Source organism: Gorilla gorilla, chromosome 2 (genome assembly GCF_029281585.2).
Source record: "Gorilla gorilla gorilla isolate KB3781 chromosome 2, NHGRI_mGorGor1-v2.1_pri, whole genome shotgun sequence".
Classification (NCBI taxonomy): domain Eukaryota; kingdom Metazoa; phylum Chordata; class Mammalia; order Primates; family Hominidae; genus Gorilla; species Gorilla gorilla.
In genome coordinates this window covers 79,833,526-79,856,175 of record NC_086017.1, presented here as the reverse complement: position 1 = coordinate 79,856,175, position 22,650 = coordinate 79,833,526, and the positions used below count along the sequence as shown (strand labels likewise).

Genomic DNA, 22,650 nt, shown 5'->3' with positions numbered 1-22,650 from the left:
ACTGGACTTTGAAACTGCCAGAGGGGACCTCATGGAGAAGACCTGCCTCCAAGAGGAGGTTGGCACCAAGGAAGTTAGAGACAAGCAGATTGAATGCTTGTTTGAGCCCTTGAACCCAGGCATACGTGAAGTTATATTTGCCATTTGGACTTTATGGTAATATGAGCCAATAAATTCCTTCATTCCACTGGAGTGAAATTCCTCTGCTCACCGTTTATTCCTAGGTGAAGAGTGAGGGCTGAAAAGTATTTTTAAAAGATATTGAATGAAAGAAATCTGTGATCTCATCTGTAAGGAGTGGAAAAGGTGTGTTAATGTATTTTCCCTTGGGCTTCATAATACAGTGTTTAAATTCTAAAAGAATCTTAATAAGTCCTATAATATACTACAGGCATGTAAGAATTAATATAGCTCTTGTGGGTTGGCCTATAACCAATTAACAACCAAACTTTGGAGATACAACCTGATCCATCTGTCAGAACTTACCTTCATTGAAAAAGAGTCATTGACAAGACTACATCAATTCTGAATACCATACAATTCTTCCTAATGTCCTTCCAGCAAAAACCAGTGAGCTGAACCTAAAGTTATAAACCAAATATTTCCTAAACATTAGGTTGTCCATATTTAAAGATGTGGGAGACATTCAACATAAAGAACTTTTTATAGTACCACTCATAGAAAAGGTACATTGAACATGTGTGTAATCAGAGTGAATATTTTCTTTGAAAATGAAAACATGTTACTTTTTAAATTCAGGAATAACAGTTTCTTAATGCCAATATTTTCCTTAATCAGAATTTTATATTTTCAATGGAGATGAAAACCTAAGCTAATTTGTTTCTTCAGAGTAATACTTTTTTAATGACAATGACTTCTACCTATGGAATCATAAACAAACGTAAGCATACTTGCCTTAGGAAAACAAAAAAAATATATTTATTGAGTTTAAATAATTTCTGTAAAATCTCCAGAATTTCCCAAACTGTGTTCTTTGGAACAATTAGCAGGTGTCTTACACATGCACACACACAAACACGCACACACACACAATCCTGTGGCCAAATGAGACTGGGAAATGTTAAGAACTCTCAATTCCATTAGCATAATTTAGAATGTGAGAAGTCTTGCAGTAGAAATACCTGTTCACATTTGTTTAGCTCAGCATTTCCCAAAGCTAACTTCCTCAAAATTAACTACAGTATAGCATTTCCCGACCCCAGCCCACCTCCAAACCCCCATTCCTCAAAGCAACTTGCGCAACAGCTTGTGGAACTAGTTCCATAAAGTGAAGTTTGGGAAACACTAGTTTCGTGGTTTCTATTTACATAGATTTTGCTGTCTGAATAATATGTAAGGAATTTTGAGTGACAATTGCACCCATTTGGATATATCTTCAACTGACTCCATAATTAGAAATTTAAAATGCAAATTTTTCAAAAGCAAACTGTCTTTACCATTTAGATGTGTTGCTGAAATTTATTTGGTTTTGTGTACACTCATATTACTTTCCAGTGTATCTGGTATAGGTAATAGGCTCAAAAGACCTACAAATACTGAACACAAATACAATTAACCATGTCTACATTTTATGTATATACAGGACCTTGACAATTTTAATATGGCAGATTTACTCTACACTTTTTTGAGGGGAGGAAGATATATGCCTCTTGGGAAAACCGGGATAATAAAAGCTTCTTCACTGACGCTCTGTTCAGACGTGTATTATGGATTCATGTTATTATGGGTGCAGACATAAAGCCACTGCTATGGAGCCTCAGATGTGGCAGCAAAGAATTAAGAGATCATCACCACCTCTCTCTAAATATAATGAAAATCTAACTTTACAACGCTCCTCTTAAAGGAGCTTTCCTCATGCTACTTGGCTATGCATTAAGTCTTGGCATACACAAAAAAATAAAAACAGGGTAATTCTAACAGTTCATTTATGTTGGCTGGATTATGAAGATTAACTTCTTAGATGGTTTTCCAAAGAAGTCATCAAATGTAAGTACAATTGAAAATAAAATCCTGAGAAACATTTCAATATTGATAGGAAACTGAAGACAGGATATAGTCAAGACACTACTCTTAGCTGTATAGTATCAGTGTATATTGCAAAGTATTAAACAGTTTAATTTTCCAAAGAATATAATAAAGATTTCAGCTTCACTAAGGCATATTTTATGAAAATAATATAATTATTCTCATGGCAGAAGCATACATGCAGAATGTACAGGTTTAAAACAATTTTAATTTTAGGTCATTTGTGCTGAAGGTATTTTAATGTGATACATTGAGTTTATTACGAATTCTCTAAAATATTCCTACCCTAGGTCTTACAAATAGCAAGGTTCCTTTCTCCTAAATAGCCTGTGGCTTCTGTCCCCTGGCCAGTTTACACACGTCTTCAATCTATGTTGTAATTCAGTGCTTTGCCAAATGTGGTGTGGATGTCACTGCTAATACATATGATGATTTTAGTCGGTCCAGAAAGTATTTTCCATTTTAGTAATGAAGGTGGTTATTATAAGAAAAGCTATCATTTACTAAGCATTTACTATGTGCTGTCAAGCACAAATTCTAGTATTATTAACTCGAATGGTCTTCACAAGACCACTATGTGGTAGCTACTTTTGAGGCACAGGGAGGCCAAATAACTTGCGCAAAATCATAGAGCTAGACATGGGCAAAGATAAGATTCAAACCCAGGAAGATTAACTGAGAGGTCATGTGTGGTGATCGAACGGATATAATTTATTTGAAAGTGAATTGGCTTAATAAAATTTTAAGAAATGTAACTCTGTGGATATCAAATGAAGTCATACACACTGTAGGCAAATGTCTAATCTTCAGGTAACACCACTATAACACGTTAATTGTGTGTGTGTGTATGTGTGTAAGTGGGGGAAGCTAAAGATGAAGGATCCTTATGGGCTGTGAAATGACTATTTACTGGTAAATATCAGGACAGAAGTGTGGGTGAAGGTATTGCTGTAGATCCCCCGGAGATGAAAAGCCCCAATTTTCAACTTACTTGCTTTTGATTTTGCCCAGAATATTCTCTCTTGTTCCAAAAGGAAATCTTCCTACTTTTACACGTTTTTAAGGGATCCTACAGTTATACTTCTAGGGAAAATATAAATAATTCAAATAGGTCTAAAAAAGAAAGGCCTTGATTATTGTATATTACAATTTAAGAAGAAAAGTAGACGTAGGAAAAAGCTGACAGTCAGATCAGAAGCATTACAGGAAGTTTCTTGCTCATTTTCTCCAGAGGTTAAACCAGAATATATTTTTTAAAAGGGCAGAAGTTTAAGGTCTAGCTAGGGAATAAAGACATGTTTTGTCTGACACTTCCCAATTCAAATCCAACATTTATCAAATGATTCTTAAGTAGTGTATTTAAAAAAAAAAGGCAACCAGGAGCTGGCAGCCTGGGTATATTAAGCTTTCATTATTGTAAATTTGTATTTTAAAAACCCAATATCTTTTCTGTAAATATGCAAGGGTTTCTCTGACAATTTCTCTTTTTTAAAGCCACCTCTCAATGAAACATTTTAAATAAAACTCCTATATCTAACATGAAGTCTTGGCATTTGGGAGTTTAAAATCTCCCCAAATTCAGAGGGGGATAAAACAGCTGCATAATTATAGCTCATCTGAGTGTAAGTCAAAAAGTAATCAAAAATGTTTAAAACCAAAAAGTAACATCTTAGAGTGGCATTTTAAACAAAAAAAGTACTTACTGGCATTTTCTAAGTTTTCATGCAATTTGTTATTCATTAAATCAGAAGAAAATGTGCACTACCATTTTTTGATAAGGCAGATAACAATCAAAATTGGCATTAACACAATAGGCCACCACTATGTGAAAAACCAAATGCTTTAATGAGGCTATCAAGAACAAGTTGATTATTTCATTGGATACATTAATATCGATCCATAATATACAGTGCTATGGACGATACAGAAATTATTGCTGCATCCAACAGCAGGTGACTATTATTAACATTACAGTACCAAGCATCCGCAAGAGACAGTCATTTGTCATTTTTTATCAAGAAATAGGGCTGTTTTATACTGTTATTGACATCAACTTTTTCCCAGTGCATTTTTCAAAAATATTAATAAGTTCATTCCTTTGTGCTTTTTAACTTCCTATGTATTGTATTTGTTCTTATTGCTTTATTGTTTAAAAACAACCAGAAATAATTTTGTCATCCTATGTATGACCAGGTTGCTTGTATGCTTTTTGGCAAAGTCAGAAGGTTTGGTATTTCCATTGCCCTACTCAGAGGCAGATGGACAATCTTGGCATTTTGGTCACTCCATATAAAGGCCCAACCCCGAGTCACAATTCTGCACCCGGGAATCGGGGGAGTGGTGTGGATCATTTTCTTGTTACAAACAACAAGCCCAAACCACTGCCTCTTGGCTTAACTAGCCCCTAAAATGAATCCACACTCTATTTGGCAAAAAAGAAATAAATAAAACCACCCCCAAGATTGCAGCATTCTCCTGGGCTTGCTCACCTGCCACCTGCAGAAATTGTCTCTTAAGGAGAAGGGGAGGGGGAGGCAGGCAATGGCAAGGTTAGGAGTTGTGACAGTCAGGGCAGTGGTACAAGATGCCATACTTTCTTTCAACAAAGCTTTCTATATGGTTGCTTAACCATGGTCCTGTTCCCGTGGCCGTAGGTTAGTCAACCTTGCTTTATTTTTAAAAACCCTCAAAATCAGCTAAGGAAAACTAACATCATAGCATCACGATCTTCAACTTTTGCATCCAGCGCCCTCCCCCCCATATAAATATGAAGAGAAAAATAGACAATGCTATGATTGTATCAATGAACACTATGGTACAATTAGCTGTTCATGCAGATTTGCATCACTATTCTAGGAAAAGAGCTATACAGTTAAGGGGGTTGAAAGAATGGGAACTAATTTTCCCTACCCCCTTAAGTAATAAAGCTATAAAACTGATAGCATCACCAATGTTTCCAAGGATTCTCATTGCCCAGCGTGCATGGGAACTACGCAGTTGATTATTTTCACCTAAACCGTCCATTCACACATCTGACGATCACTCCTCTCTGAACCCTCCATCACCCATCACCAATTCACATTTGACATTTAAACACTTTTTAAAAACCCTCCTGAATAAGGTTTCCTGATGAAAGAAGTTGGCACTCTGTCACTAAAATATATTTAATATTAAAAATATCTGAAGGAAAATTGGAAGCTCTTATATTGTCTACATAGGCACCATGCTACATGTTCGTCTTGACTATAGATACCATCATGAAACTTTCCCCTACATTACAGTTCAGTCAGTGCTAGTCCAAAAAAGACTACTGCTATATTTAAGGCACTTCATTCTGAATGGATATGCTTTATGCCACTTGCTATTCAGTTGTAGGCTGCTACTGAGAAATTCCATTCAACAGCCTGGCTCATAACACTATATGGCATCTGTATAAAACATCTAGGCTTGATACATGTAACACTACTGTTATTGCATAGGACTACACAAGTAGATAATGCACTGAAACTAACTTTACAACATTGCTTCTTGTTAAAACATTGTTATCAAGTAACAGTAACTTCCCAATACAGTATTTCTTTCTTAAAAATAAATTCAACAAGTTTGCTGAAATAAACCCCAATTTAAATGACCATAATGGGCGTATTAATGCTATGGTTATCAATCTCCAAGAATATTGCTATTTTCATGTCCTAAAAATAAATATGTAAGTTTATTCTTTCTAGAAAGCCTGGTTTTAACCTATTAATACTACACCTTAAATGTGTCCAAAAACAGTTCTGAGTGAGACTGTAATTTACAAAATATTCGCAAAGCTGTCTTTTAAACACAAGACCTTGCATAAAAGTTTTCTTTCATGGGTGTACAAAGAATGCGGAAAACCACCAGTGAGTTGTAAAAATATGGAAAACTTGCCATTTTAAGATGCATATTCTTACAAATTAATACAAACATATTGAAAAGAACAATGATAATAAAGAATCTGTACAAATCAAATGAACAGTAAAACATAATTTAAAAATAAAAATAGTAAAGCCAATTAGAAATATGCCCAGTTCGGTTTTCTTATCAAAAGCAAAAATAAAATTAAAAAAAAGTAAAACATACTTTCAGTGCTCCTCAATATTTTACTTTGAGAGGACATTAATTTCCATTTCAAAATAAAATATCTTATGAAAAACTGAATCACACTCATTGATGAAGAAAACTGTAACAGCACAGAATAAAAGAGAGCAAGATTAGACTTTATATTTCAGAGCCTTGGTCTAACTCCCTTCAGTTTCGGTTGGTATCAGTTATGTTTTCTAACCAGACGATCCTCATGAAAAGGCTGCATTTTTTTTTTCTTTTACAGAATACGTATTTCTTTAAATAGTTTGCAGTATAAAGACTAAACAAAGCTAGAGGGGTACTGTATCTTTAAGGCAGTACCAATGAATCAATACATTTATAAAATGGAAAAGGGTTAGTATGGATTTCTTTTCCTCTTTCTTTTTTTTTTTTCTTTTTGGTTGCTTTACATTCTTTCAATTAAACTTTACATTTGATTTCCAAGGAAGTCACAGGCATAAAAATCTCAAATCAAGTTTCCCCTGAATAAAAATGGACAGACATTTCTCTGACGCAAAATCCTCTTGCTCAGAAAGCTAAAGTCTGTGGTGAATTCAGTTCACAGATACTGCACACTTATTTGTACAATACTTTGGAGGCATTTGTAGTTGTAAAATAGAATATACAAGTCTGTTTCACAAAATTCTAAAAATAAAATATATCCTGGGCTATTGATAAAGCATGAAAAAAAATTTCATATTAAAGGAAAATTATCAAGAAAACCCCTTCAGGTAAGTTATTAAATCTACGAATCAAGAAAGGAAGCAGTTTGTGCGAATGCAGTGCAGGGAGGATTCGCTAACAAGCGTGCTCCGTCTCTTCCATGCTCATACTGCTCCTCCGGCTACTTGTTTTGGAAGCTCCGGGGGACACTGAGGAAAGGAGTGGATCAGTGACACCGACGGGAGAAAGGGTGTCGTCCATCAGGATGTCTTCCAGTTTGGATCCCATTTTTGTGGGGACACTATAGGCTTGGTTGGCCTCAGTCCCAGTTCCGAGGTTGTTGTTGAAGGTGATGGTGCCATCCGTGAGATCGAGAGTTGTTGTGCAAGTTAGGTCTGCATGATGCTGAAGGAGGTCTTGGCTGCAGTTCTCAAGAACGGGTTCTTGCTTGATGATCCGATTCACCAAATCTGGAGAGCAGAGACCCGTGGATGGAATAAGGGAAAGTCCATGAGCTCGAGCCTGCATTTCAAGTTCCTATAATAAGAGTAAAGATAAAACACTGAAATAGGCAGAGCACAGAGGACTTTTAAGCCCGTGAAACCACTCTATATGATACTATAATGGTAGATGCACGTCATTAGACATTTGGCCAAACCCACAAAATGTACAATACCAGAGGGAATGTAAAGTACAGACTTTGGAGGATAATGAAATGTCACTGCGGGTTCATTGATTCTAATAAATGTGCCACTCTGGTAGGGAATGTTGATAATGGGGAAGGCTGTGCGTGCTTGGGGGAATGAGGTGTATGGGAAATATCTGCAGCTTCATTTCAATTTTACTGTGAACCAAAAACTGTCCTAAAAAATAAAGTCTATTTTTAAAAATCAGATACTTGGAAAACAATAAATCCTCAAAATAAAAGTTTTTTGTTCTTTTAAATTAATGAGCTCTGTATGTTCTAAAGTATAGGAGAAGTACCACTGGTAGTATGTGAAATAAATTTTTAGGTGTTTTATAGATTTGATTATGTATGAAAAATAGAGAGAGATGGTCTCTCACAGATATTAGTGTTCACACTGAAGATAAGTTAAAAAATACAAAAATAAAGTTTTAAATGCGAGCTGATAAAAGAAAAATGTTATTTAGGAGGCCGAGGGGGGCGGATCACCTGAGGTCAGGAGTTCGAGATCAGCCTGGTCAACATGGTTGAAACCCCATCTCTACTAAAAATACAAAAATTAGCCAGGTGTGGTGGCGCATGCCTGTAATCCCAGCTACTTGGGAGGCTGAGGCAGCAGAATCGTTTGAACCTGGAAGGTGGAGGTTGCAGTGAGCCGAGATTGCGCCATTGCACTCCAGCCTGGGCAAGAAGAGTGAAAGGCCATCTCAAAAAAAAAAAAAAAAGAAAAGAAAAAAGAAACATATTCAGTAAAGAGTTACATAGTTTCATGGTCCTTCAGCTTTCACGGTCCTTCAGCTTTGCACTGAGGTCCCCATGGGTGCTGCAATGAACTCACAGAGCACTGGAGATAGCCTAATATTTCAAGGGCAATGGCAATACTACCTGAGAACTACTAAACTCAAGATAGTTCTCTTCTAGCATCAGACTGTGCTATATACTTTTCAACCACATGATATCATTGCAAAGTTGGGCTTTTGGCAGTTGCTGTGATTGAAGGAAAACAAGTGCCACATGAACATCATTGTGGCCTGGGAAACAAGGGCGATGGGGTGATGGTGTCCAACCTGATTCCAAGACTTTAGAAGTCGTGCAGTGCCCAACAGACACACACATCCAGTTAGTAAGTAATATGGTTATTTAATAACAAAATAAAAATGCTATTTCCTTTCAATTTATATGTTTTATTTTTTCAAATGGCTACCAAGTTGTTAGAACCTAAATACTTAATAAGTTGTTTGGACCTAACAAAAAGAGTAGGTATTTCTTTTGGTCTAGGGGGATGGTAAAAAGATTGCTAAAACACTAAGAGTGCCATGAGGTAAAAAATTTGGGTAGTGATAGCAAAAGCTGTGAAAGTTCTATGCCAGTAACTAAAGTTTTAGAAGCATCATTTAGCCCATCTCACCATGGCAAAGGGGAAGTATTTTTTTAACTCAACAAGTAAGTTCTCATCTATAAGATGAACAATTTTTTTCCTTTCCTTCCTCACATACATTCCTATTATTGGCTAAATTGTGTCCTGGAAAACATTTGAATGTTGAAGTCCTAACCTTAGTACCTTGGAATGTGGCTGTATTTGGAGACAGGGCCTTTAAAGAGGCAATTAATTTAAAATGAGATTTTACTAGTGGGCCTAAACCCAATAGGACTGGTGTCCTTGTAAGAAGAGGAGATTGGGACAGACACACACAGGAAAAAAGACCATGTGAACACACAGGGAGAAGACAGGCATCTACAAGCCAAGAAGAGAGGCCTCAGAAGGGACCAACCCTGCTGACAACTTGATCTTGGACAACAACTAGCCTCCAGAATTGTGAGAAAATAACTCTTGTTTACCACCCAGTCAGTGGCATTTCACTACAGCAGCACTAGCTGGGTAATACACTTCCTAAATACCACTGATTCCCCCTGTATCTCATTGCAAAATGCCTTCCAAGCAAGCTCTTTCCCTTTTTCCTTTCTGAGTATATTCCTGGGCACTCCTAAAATGAACCATACAGACTTTAATTGATTCCTGATAAGCATTCTGCTTCTCCATTCCAATGCTATCCCTTCCACGATTGTGAAACAATAATATACAGCAAGAGAATATAAATTTGAAGCAAGTCACCTTTCCTTATCAGAGAGGGGAAGGACTCTCCACATGACATGGCCTCTCAACCTCTGCCCACAAGCTGAGAAACATATGTGCCTGCAAAGCCACGTTTCAGTCTAAATTCAAGGTTTTTGGGTCTGCAAAATCCTTCTTTGGATACAATATGAGTAAAAGCCAGGAGCTTGAGATGTCACACAAGTACCTTCAAGTTCCTTTACATAATCTCCAGAAACACAAGTTTCTTCAGGCATCATTTGAAAGCCCTGGGCTATCTAATAAAATGGCAGTTCCACTGACATGAAGGATTCATGCTCTTTCTTCTGTGAAAACTTTTGCGTGCATCACTTAGAGTGAAAATGAAAGAAAGCCCTTAGGCCCATACTGAAAACATGGACTCTTGTAAATCTACACCAACATGCTAATAAGAGGAGTACCTCCACACATGCAGATTGTCTTTTCAGAAAAAGAATAATAAAGTTGGATTAAGAGAGGCAAACATCTCACTCTAATCCTTTGTTGTCTAATTAAAAATATTTATCAGCGATTAAAGCATTACTCAGATTTCTAAATAAGGTGATAAATCTCATCTAGAGAACTCTGGCTTAATTGCATCGCAGAGCTTTCCTAATTAATAATGTTTTCTGTGATATGCAAAAGTTCTAAAGGCTGCCTCACACCGTCATTGGAAGAAAACCAAGATATCGTCACCATGGAATTTCCAATGCACATATTTCACAATATTCGTATTTCATATGAATATACATGTTTGGAATCCTAAAATAAAACAAAACCTAGCTTCTCTTTCAAAATAGTTATTACATTTTAATACTTGTAGAGGGAAACGACACATTAGTACAAGCTGCTTTTTTTTGTTTGTTTTTTGAGACGGAGGCTTGCTCTATAGCCTAGGCTGGAGTGCAATGGCACAATCTCAGCTCACCGCAACCTCTGCCTCCCAGGTTCTCCTGCCTCAGCCTCCTGAGTAGCTGGGATTATAGGCATCCACCACCATGCCCAGCTAATTTTTTTTTTTTTTTTTTTTTTGGATTTTTGGTAAAGACAGGGTTTCACCATGTTGGCCAGACTGGTCTCGAACTCCTGACCTCGTGATCCACCCACCTTGGCCTCTCAAAGTGCTGGGATTAGAGGCGTGAACCACCGCACCCGGCCACAAGCTGGTTTTATTTTTATTTTCATTTTTTTTTTCTTTTTTTGAGATGGAGTCTCACTCTGTCGCCTAGGCTGGAATGCAGTGGCGCGATCTTGGCTCACTGCAACCTCCGCCTCCTGGGTTCAAGTGATTCTCTGCCTCAGCCTCACGAGTAGCTGGGATTACAGGCGCCCGCCACCATGCCCAGCTAATTTTTCTATTTTTAGTAGAGATGGGGCTTCAACATCTTGGCCAGGCTGGTCTTGAACTCCTGATCTTGTGATCCACCTGCCTTGGCCTCCCAAAGTGCTGGGATTACAGGCGTGAGCCAAGCGCCCGGCCCACAAGCTGCTTTTATAAATGGGCAGACTATGTTCGAGAGATTAAATACCTATAGCTACTTATCGAAGAGACAGAACATAAAAGCAACAACAAAAGCCAAAGTAGAGGAGGGGAGGGGAAAGGAGGGCTTTCAAATTACACACAACCTCTACTTCACTACCCAGAGTCTAAAATGCACCCCAACAGGGAAGTGGCTTCCCACCTCCCCGCCCCACAGCTGAGGAATCACTGCAGTGAATGAGAGATGTGGCATTTCAAAATATAAGCATTCAGAAGACTGGAGACCATTATTATAAGTGAATTGCTCTGTTTGAAAAGTTCAACGTCCGGGAGGAGCACCACTAGGTGAAACACAATGGTCGCTAGGGTGTCATACTTCTCATTGCTGTTTCGTAAAATAACTCCATGAATAGTTGCACTGGAAAAGTTGAAAGACAACCCTTGCTTTATGGCAAAATCAAGTAAAAGGTGGGTCAGCCTACTCAAGAAGAAGATATGGTGTCACTGACTCTTACAGATAGGTTGTGTTCAAAGTCAGCAAATTAAAATTACCCTCACAAACCCCCTTTGGTCCATAACAGGGAGTCCGTTTTTGAGGATCATTTCAGAGGAAGTAGTGCCCTTTCACTCAACAAGAGAGGCCAAGCCCCTGAGAGAAGTTCCAGGAGTTGATACCAAAGAGGAATTCCCCATCTCCGGCTTACACTGGTGCATATACCCACTGAATAGGATGACGCACAAATTGCACATATTAATAAAATTAGTATGTCTTCTTCTAAGGGTGTATAGTTTAAGTTAAAGATATATATGTTATAATTCCACTATTTATAACTATCTCCAGGAATTATGTCCTTAATATAAGATCCTCTGGGTGTTCCCAAGTTCCCTGTAAACACAGACTTTGACCATCAACTGCTTCCCGGACTCTGCAAATACTAAGGCATCTTCTTGTTTAACGTGTATAGTCAGTACTTATTTTTTTTATGTTCTACAAAGTCACTGTGAACACTGAATTGGTGAACACTGAAGCACTGTTCCCAGGGGAATTACAAGTTAGGTTCCTGTGAGACCCTAGTCACAACACTTAATCTTGTTTTATGTATGTTTCTGTTGAAGGTCACCTTATGTAATATATGTTGTTGACTCATGAATATTAAACTCACAGCCAATAGCACTGTAACTCATGCCTGAACGAAGCTTATCCAACACCTGTATTTTCTCTGTAAGCACATCACGGCCTTCTTGCCCTCAGGAACTCTAGACAGCGCTTTAGCATTATGCTTGGGGGTCATTTTAAACAGCAAAATCACCAACAGAAACCACAAAAATGTAGAAAGTACTGAACAGACCACGAAAGGAGCACGTGTTTAGAGGATGAGAGCTGAAACAAGAAAGCAGACAGTCAACCTCAGGCAGGGTCATTTGACCTCACCTGGAAATGCGTGCCATGGGCAGCTCAAACTTGCCACTCTGCACTTGTCCAAGAATGACTGTGGGCACGCAGCTCAAACTTGCCACTCTGCACATGTCCAAGAATGACTGTGGAAGTGCCACAGATACTGACTTTGGGGTTACAAGTAGGCAAATTCACACACACAGAATCCACAAATAATAAGTATTGACTGTATTAGGATCACGTAAGTCAACTCCCCTATGGCTCATTATATCCATCTTTCTACTGTCTTGAAGTCGGTAAAAAGCAGTACACTTTACACATCTCAGGCTGCGTACCTGTATTCTGAGCAACAAATGCCGGTTGGCGTGCTCCAGTTTCTTCTGTCGGTTTTCAAGTTCTTTTGCGCGTTGCTGTTCTCGTTGCAACTTTCGGATATAGTCCACGGATGCTTTTAAGATGGTTCCCTTGTTCCAGCGCATGTCTCTGTGATGAAAATGGAGGAAAACAGACATTTTTAGGATTTGAGGCTCAATGAAAATTCAATATTCAAAGCACTCCATTTCTTTTTGAACTTTAAAAAATTTTTTTTATTTCAATAGTTTTGGGGGAACAGGTAGTGCTTGGTTACATGGATAAGTTCTTTAGTGGTGATTTCTGCGATTTTGGTACACCCACCCCCCAAGCCGTGTACACTGTACCCAACGTGTAGTCTTTTATCCCTCACCCCCATCCCACCCCCTCCCTCCCTTCCCCGCAAGTCCCCAAAGTCCATTGTATCATTTTTAAAAGCATTCAATTTTAAAAATAAAATAATCATACATTAATTATAGCTGCCATTCACGAGTGTTTGCCATGTGCCTAGTGTTGCCCACCCAGTTTGTACACATTGTCTTACTTAACCCAGACAAGCAACTTGTAAGAGAGAGACTTTGCGCACATGTTGAAACAGAGACAATTCAACTTGTCCTAGGCCACACAGTACTATATGGCAGAGTCAGGACTTAAAGTTAGCTCTGTTGATTACAAAGTCAGTTTCCTTAAACACTATGTTAAAGAGTTATAGGTTTCTAAAACTATAAAAGTTAACTCAGTGAGAATAAACGATGGTAAAACAGATCTGTGAGATCTCACTACTAAATTGTTTATGGCATAAACCCAGCATCCTTCTATTTTTTTTTTTTAATCAAGGATTATCATGGGCAGGCTATCTAGCCTCTCTTTGTCCATTTCCTCATCTACAAGTATCAGGTGGAACCGGTGAATGGAGGGTCATTAAACAAGTCACCAAGTAATTGATCCTCATCTGGGTTACATTAAGAACAACACAGAAGTTCTCCCATAAGAGGGACAGTTCCAGCCCCCAGAGAATTCCCTGGAGTTGATCCCTGGGGTCTGAACACCAAAGATGGCAACCCAGGGGAATGTCCTGAGATACCCACAGTGAGCGCAGAGACTTAATATTCAGAGCTAAGATCGAAGTAAGAGAAGTAACTTTAGCAGCCAGAGAGAAATGTAGTTTAAATAAATGATGCTTCACGTAGGCCAGCAAGAAGAGAAATCAGAATTGGGATATTTGAGGGGTCACTCAGTTTAAAAGAAGTGATTGTTTCAACCAATTATCTTGGGTTTTGCTTCCTTGTGAGATCCAATCAATCAATTATGCTTCTGAGTTTAAGAAAGGGTTTTCAAACTTTTTTTTTTGTTTGGTAATAAGAGGGACTCTTTTTTCACAGAATAGTGAATATAGATCTCCATTATATAAAATCGACAAATGCAGACTTGCTCTGGTGGGAGAAAAGGTACCGGGCTGAGACCCCAGTCTGTAAGACTGTGTCTCTATTGCAGCCCCAAGGCACATTCTAGAAACCTGGTGTGGGAAAACCACCATAGAGATTATAGTCTGTTTTGTCTTAAAACAATGCCTACAATTAAAGATCATTATCAGTTCAGATTATAAACCCGCAAGTATTCTAATACAACGGGGAAAGAAGATATGCAAATAGAGGCTTTCACTGCAGCCCCATAATTTCATAATATGTTGCTAAAGAGATTCACATGCTACAGTTTAAAAGAATATGCTAAAAAGTGAAAGCTGATAAAGAAGAGGAAAATGGGAATTCAATTTCAACTATCATGCAAGACTGACTATAGGAAATGAAGGTCACAGCCCTTTAGTAGGATAAATTTGTGCTGCAGAACTGAGAATCTGAAATGTTTCGGGTTTGAAAATGCCTTTCCTTGAAACCTGGGAAAGCAAAACATTGAAGATGGAATTGTGCTTGTACATTCATCAAAACCACCTCACAATAGGTAATGGTTTTATTTTATTTTGTTACAAATTCTCTAACAGTAACGTGAACAGCAAATTTAATAAGCCTTGCATGAATAATACTTGATTTCATCTTTACATTTTATTAGGTAGCTAAAAGGTCATATTCAAAGGCTAATTTCACAGAATGCCTATGGGGGCCATTAAAATGTATACATTTTCTAGCCCCTTGCTTCAAATGGGCCAATTTCTAATGGATAAAAACTGTGTGTTTGTTGTCCTATCTGCTGACGTTGCAGGTAACTATAGGCTGGTAGGAAAGACTTGAGAAAATCATCTTTACAGCTGTTATCTCTGAAGGGGACAGGGTGGGTAAAGAGAGACCAAAAGCTGAAATCTAAATTAGCTGACCTGTACTTAATAAGAGGATTAAAACACTACTTTTTTTCCCCTACAATGGTAAAACATACAAAGAGTAGGCAAGTTTTCATAAAAATAATTGACCTTTTTTGTCTGTTGAGTATCATTAAACTTTAAGTCTCTAATGTCTGTTCATCAGTGCCTATTTAGAGATACTGTACAAGTCAAAGAGCAAACAGTCAACAAATCTAGCTTTAACAACTATTGAAAGTTCTGTTCTGCATGAACCATTAAAGGAAATTTTTTTTAAGCTCAGTATTTGTTTGCAAAGAATTCTTAGGTTTCAGAAAGCCACCTCCTCACAACCAAAACATCTAGTGTCCAACAATCCTTTTGCACAATTCAATGCTTTTGTCTTGAAATTTTAGCTTGATGAGACTAACCAAAAGAAAGGTGTAAGAAGAATTTAGGAATAGAACCAAAGGGAGAGGGGAGACTTCTTTACTTTAGTTTTTACAACTGCATTTTTTACAACGTATGAAAAAACATTCAGGTACGAAAAATATATGATGCAGATTAACACGCGATTGTACTCACGGATCATTTGACTTGGGAATCAAAGTACCTAGTTCTTTAATGCGGTCATTTATGTTAAATCTTCTTCTTCGTTCAACTTCAAGAAAAGAGCACAGGAAAGGCTATTGGTAACAGTGCCATGTATGCATTTAGCATATCTCATTAAAGGCATGTGCATATTAACTTCTCCAGGTCATGACAATGGAAACCTGAACCTACTTTTTCCCTATTTTTACTATGTTCTTGGTATTGCAGTTAAAAATGAGCTACATTCCTTTATCATTTCCAAAGCCCTTAGATACAGACGATTTCTCATTTGCTCTTATAACAACCCTGAAATCAGTTACTATCCTTAGTTACAAATAATGAAATTGCCTTGGAGATACTGTTATTAGGGACTTGGCGAGGACATCCAACAATACCTGGTGAAAGCCCAAATTCTAACCTAACCCCTTAGAGCAGAAGTCAGCAAACTTTCTGCAAAGAGCCAGGAAGTTAGTACTTCTGGCTTTGTGGGATAAGTAGCAAAATTGAGGATATTATGCAGATATTTACTTAAGCGGAGGGAAAACAAATTTCCACACATTTTTTACTGACAAAATTCAAAATATAACATACGAGTACAATTTTTTGCAAGGCAAATCTAATGAAAAGCATTAGAATTTACTTGTCATGCTGAAATTTGCATTGTATATAATTTTCATGTCACAATTTTTTTTTTAGCATTTATTTATTTATTGAGACAGAGTCTTGCTCTGTCACCCAGGCTGGAGTGCAGTGGCAGGATCTCAGCTCACTGCAACCTCCATCTCCTGGGTCATGACATTCTTGTGCCTCAGCCTCCCAAGTAGCTGGGACTACAGGCACATGCCACCACACCTGGCTAATTTTTGTACTTTTAGTAGAGAAGGGGGTTTCACTGTGTTGGCCAAGTTGGTCTCGAGCTCCTGACCTCAAGTGATCTATCTGCCTCAGCCTCCCAAAGTGCTGGGATTACAGGTGTGAGCCACTGCGCCCGGCCTTTTTTAACCATTTAAAAATGTAAAAAACATTCTTAACTCATGGGCCACACAAAAAACCCATGCCCTAGCCTAGTGCTACCCAACAGAAATATAATATAATTTACAAATAAGTTTAAATTTTCTAGTAGTACTATTTAAAAAGTAAAAAGAAAGACATTAAATTAACATTTTCTTAAATCCATTATATCCAAAATATTATTATTTTAACAGGCAATCAATGTAAACATTTACAAATTAAGTACTTAACATTCTTTTCTTCACTCTAAGTTTTTGGAATCCAGGGCGCATTTTACACTTGCAGTTTTACGTCACAATTTGGACCAGCCATATTTCAAGTCTGAGTAGGCACCGGTGGTGAATGGCTACTGCACTAGATAGCACAGCCCTAGAACTGAAGTCTAGCATTTTTAGCTGTACCATGAATCTTCACAGCATTCCTATTTTATAAATCTCAGGGTAAGGTCAACTATCATCTTCTTAGGGGAGGATGACATAATAAGGCATATGACATGATAAATGTCTCTAATTAATGTAGTCAAACAAATAAATTCCAAATAATTTAAAGTCTAACAAAATGGATTAAAGTTGTTAATAGTTACTCTAAATACCAGAATATATGCTTCTTTTTGTACCACTAATAGTCTGTACACCTAGATAAATAATGTGATTCCCTGCTTTCCCAATATAAATTGCAGTTTGTTTTGGCTGAGGGATTATTCCAATGATGAAATCCATTTTATATAATACCAAGTCCTACCATTAGGCTTGTATAAAATAGAAACCCTAAGTGATGGTCAATGGTTTTGAAGAAGGAATTGTGGGGTCCTTGATCCACTAGCTAACCTTCCCCAAAACTCTGAAGTATGATACTTTCTTCTTATTTTTTTTCCAAGCACATAATAATCATAAAATTACTCTAGCCCCTCTGGCTCCTTGCTATTCCTCAAGCAAGCCGGACACGCCCCATTGGAGGACTTCATATGGCTGTTCCACCTGCCTGGAACACTGTACCTCCAGATATGTGAACGGCACTGCACTCACCTCCCTCAGGCAGACTCAGATTTACCTAAGAGACTTTCTGGTCACCCTCTTTGAAACTGATTCACTACCTCCCATGTCCATGCTGACACTATAATCCCTTGTCTGCCCTTTGACTCCACGTGGAACTTTCTGCCATCCCATAATCATGTATCCCATTGATCTATTTGTTATGTTTATTCACTGTTGCATTCCAAGTAACCTTGTGCATCTGGCACATAGTACGCTCTCAACAAATATGTGTTAAATAAGAAACAAAACATTTAAAGTGGGATCATACTAAAAAGGACTCTGCATCTTTTTTTCACTCACCAGCATATAGCTGACACCTTTCACTGTCAATATTTAGGTGTACTACATTTTATTTTTAGTTCAGTGACTTCCCTTTCCAATCATTTATTAGAAAGAAGATATAAGCTAGTAAAAAATTTCAAAAAATACAAAGGTATATTAAAGAAAAAGTAAAAGCCAAGTCTTTATACTATCCAACATCTACATGCCTGGGCAAATTGTCACCGATAAGGGTGATGTCTAGATTGTCTCCCAAGCACATATACATCCATATAAACACATAGACAAGCACGTCTCTCCCCAGTGTGCTATTTTTACACAATGGGATATTATACATATTACTCTGCCCCTTGCTCATCTTACTCAGCAATACATGGTAGATGACCCCTAACCTCAAAGGCAAGCTTCCCAGGATGGGAAACTCATTTTCTGGTTCACATTGTAGAAAAGTGCCTCACACAAAACAGGGGCACTCTCTCTCTCTTTCTTTCTCTCTCTCTCTCTCTCTCTCTCTATATATATATATATATATATACATACATATATATATACACATACACACATACATACAGTAATGGCTGATTGAATGAGTGAATAAATGAATGTATCCTTTTGTACATTTTGGCAAGTATTCTTACAAAATAAATTCCTAGGAGAGGAACAGCTTGACCAAGGGGCAATCTAACCTTGAATATTAATTCCCACTGGTTGGCTGAGACTTTTAGATTGCTTCATAGCCTTCAGAGTTTGAGCTGATCATGTTTGCACTTTACTGACAACCTTGACCTTGAGAGTTCAGGTGCCTAATTACAGGTATCTATTGTTTTTGACAAGATCCAACTCAGTTTTCCACATCTCACTTAAGTAGTTTTGGATAATGCCTAATTATCTTGTTTCTAAGGTGTTTTAAAAGAAGAAATATCTTAGGGTAAAATTACTTAGAAGCTGGAGGAGGCCTTGGAGATAATAGTTTATCTCTTGGTTAAAAGATAAGGAGAGCTTCTTACACTTGACATGAGAACTGGGGAGGGGTGTAGCTTTTAAAGTAAAAACCAGCACCCTCAGGACCCAGAAGTTGTGCTTCTCAGCTCAGTTTCTAACCTAGAGAAACAAACTTTCTTGTACACAAAGAGACACATATAAAAACGTTAACTGTGGCATTGCTTATGATAGGAAAAAACTAGAAACAACATAAACACACAGCAGTTGGGAAGTTACTAAATATCATACAGTCACACTGTAAAATACTATGCAATTTGTTTTCAAAAAGTAGATAGATCTAGATTTCTAACAGCAAAAGGTCTTCAAAACATGCTGCTTAGTAGAAAAAAATCAACATAAAATGGACAATATGATACCGTTTGTGTTAAAACATATAGAAATCCATACGATTTATTTTCTGTGTGCATGTGTCTATATTCTTAATACACAGAAAAAGGTCAGGAAGATCAATGCCGAATTGAAAGCAACATGCATATTCCTGGGGACTAAAGGAGAACTCTAGCCTTATTCTATCATTTTTATAAGGAGAAAGTGTTTGTATATGACTCACATTCTTAAAAATCAATTTAAGAAGCAGAGGACATGAGGCCATGAGATGAGAAATTCACACACAATTTCCTACCTCCAAGCCCAATCCCTTTTTAAAAGAATCTGTGCAACTTGTCTTACTTGTTTATATTAAACCAAAATTAAAGTATTCATAGGAGACAACTTAAAGATTTGATCAAGAGTAAATTAAACACGTAAAAAATATTTTAAATGCTTTAAGACTACTTTTTTTTAAGTCACGAATAATGTCAGAAATTTAGGAGGCTGCCTCATCCATTTACTCCCCTTCAGATCTGTTTCTTTCTTTCTTTTTCTTTCAAATCTCATTGGAGAAGGTGCTCCCCAATCCCCTTTTGTTAGTAAGTTCCAGTGTGAGCAACACTTATAATTGGGTAGTTGGGGATCAATTCTCCCTCTTACCAAAAAGAGAAAGAGAGAGAGAGAGAAAACCACTACTATAAACAAGAAAAATAAAAACTCTTCAGAAACTGAAAATAAGTATATATACAAAATTCAATTTGATCTGAGATAAAATATGGGGAAAATATATACCTTGGTTTCTGTCAAATACAATTTTCTTCCATAAGAGATAATTTTAACATCTGTAGGAATCAACTCTCCTCTACAGAATTTCTGGAAACATTTTTGATATATGGGGAGCATTAATATCAAATGTTATGAACATAAATAAAACCAACTTACTCAGGTTGTGATTGTCCTTTTTCTGCCTCTCTTTGGCCAGTGCTCTTGCTTCAGACTCTGTGGGAAAAATACACGCTGTGCACGTGAATGAAGTCATTAGAAGTTGGAACTGTTTGAAGTTGCACAAAATGTAAACTACAAAATATCTCATTTCCCAAACATACGGAAGCTTATTTGACTTGACTCTAAGTAAAAATATGTTTTTTAAAAAATGATATCTTTTTAAAAAGCTTGCATGTTTTCAAAAGCAATATATATCATATATACAATATGTAAAAACTGGGCTTCCACAAAATGGTAAAAAAAAACCCTGGTAAAAATTATATATAGCACACTGTAAACATATATAGATATTAGCAAGAAAGAAATCGATAATTAGAAAACTGTGTCAATTTGCTGTTGATACTCTATTATCAGGGGTCTGATATATTTTCTTTTCAGGCCATAGAAGCTTTCAATCCTTTTTTGATGCCTGTGTAACATGCTGATATAAAAACTAAGTAGTGGCCCAGCATGGTTGCTTGCACCTGTAATTCCAGCACTTTGGGAAGTGGAAGTGGAAAGATCACTTGAGCCCAGGAGTTCAAGATCAGCCTTGGTCTTTACAAAAAATAAAAAAAAAATAAGTCCAGCATGGTGGTGCATGCTTGCAGTCCCAGCTACGGGAGGCTGAGGTGGGAGGATCACTTGAGCCCAGGAGGTCGAGGTTGCAGTGAGCCGTGATCACACCACTGCACACCAGCTCAGGAGACACAGAGAGACCCTGTCTCAAAAAAAAAAAAAAAAAAAAAAAAAAAGCTGCCAAATTGGATCTCTGTCTTTTCTGACTAGTTCACTACTTCATAGAATGAACTCATTTTTTCAGAAGTTGGTGCCAGATTCTGTTAAAACCTGCTGTAATGAAATCATCTAATAACTTAGGAACCACTATTTACTAGCTTGAGTCTATAAAAACAAAATAGGAATAGAGGCATTTGGTGGCAACTGCAATTGGAAAGCTCTATTTGCATAGCAACTCTTGTGAGATCTCTGGGATAAGAGATTACTTTTTGCCTTACAGAGAGCAAAACAAAACAAAACAGAATCAAAAACAAAACAAAACATGTTACTTGACCAATCTGGGGATCCAGAAAGCTCTGTTATTTCCTTTTCAGAAGTGATAGCTGAAGCATTACACTACCATAATTTAGAATTTTATCTCAAAATAGAAATCCTTTTAGCATTACTTATAGCCACTGGAGCATATATATATATACACCATATATATTTATTATATGGGTGTTATATATGTATATATGCATATCTATATGCATACATCCATGTATATATGCATATATATGCATATCTATGTGTGTGTGTGTGTATATATATATATATATATATATATATAAAACTCAGAAGTTGAATTCTTTCAGTTGTGATGGTCAATTCAAATCATTTTCTAGTTTTTTTTCCTCACACAGAAGCATGACTTACATACCCTCCACTTCAATGATTCTTAAGTTGTTGTTGTTGTTGTTTTGTTTTGTTTTGCTTTGTTTTGAGACAGGACTCATTCCTCTTGCCCAGGCTGGAGTGCAGTGGTGTGATCACAGCTCATTGCAGCCTGGAACTCCTGAGCTCAAGCAATCTGCCTGCCTCAGCTTCCCAAAGTGCTGAGATTACAGGCGTGAGCTACTGTGCCTGCCTGACGATTCTTGCTTTTGTTGTTGTTGTTGTCTTGCAGTAATTTTCCTTTTTGGTAGGGTAGCTACTTGTGTTTTGGTTTTGGATGGTTTTTACTTATTAATTACTCTTTTCACTCAAATCCATGGTTTTTAAAAAACATCTTTCTCCTGCTTATTTTCTAAAAAAAAAATTTTTAAGACATCCTTGACTGGAACAGGAATTCTCTGTACCAAATCCATATTCCATATTCTCAGTCTGTTCATCCAATCCTGCAGGATGCAAGGATCAAATAATAAAAAGAGGGGTGTGGTAAGGGCCATAAAATTCACCATGGTAGAATGCCAGTTCTAATATAGTTTCCGCCATGTTTTAATGATCAAATAAATGCCTTCCCTAAAGCATTAAGGAAAGTAGAGAAATAGGTAATTTCACACTTGCCTCAAGAACAAATAATATCCATTGCTCCATTTTATAATTTTTTCCCCTCTGTGTAATAAATCTTTTGCACACAATACAGCAAAAGACAACAGGAGGCATCTGAAGATGTGAGAAATATATTCTTATGCTATCCCAATTGTGGGCTTGAATGTGTGTCAAAGGAAAATTCAGATCTGGGTTCTTAAATGCAAATGCCTCTAGGGGCTTCTAAGAAACATACATATCAGGTAGGGTGGAGACAGTTA

The 22,650-nt window shown here is 37.2% G+C and overlaps 1 protein-coding gene across 7 annotated transcripts in view; it reads right to left on the bottom strand.

The window, feature by feature from the left end:
* Window positions 1-3,868: 3,868 nt before the first annotated feature.
* MITF (melanocyte inducing transcription factor) overlaps window positions 3,869-22,650 on the bottom strand; it is a 227,181-nt gene continuing 208,399 nt past the window's right edge. For 4 of the 7 annotated variants that reach the window (XM_055383375.2, XM_063703902.1, XM_063703901.1 and 1 more), the window contains exons 7-10: window positions 20,300-20,374; window positions 15,717-15,792; window positions 12,826-12,973; window positions 3,869-7,356 (exon numbers count right to left, since the gene is read on the bottom strand). In XM_055383375.2, coding sequence (XP_055239350.1) covers window positions 6,955-7,356; window positions 12,826-12,973; window positions 15,717-15,792; window positions 20,300-20,374 — 701 coding nt within the window. In that variant the 3' untranslated portion in view covers window positions 3,869-6,954. The remainder of the gene's footprint in view (window positions 7,357-12,825; window positions 12,974-15,716; window positions 15,793-20,299; window positions 20,375-22,650) is intronic. The other 3 variants (XM_004035875.5, XM_063703903.1, XM_004035876.5) reach the window with 1 other exon arrangement.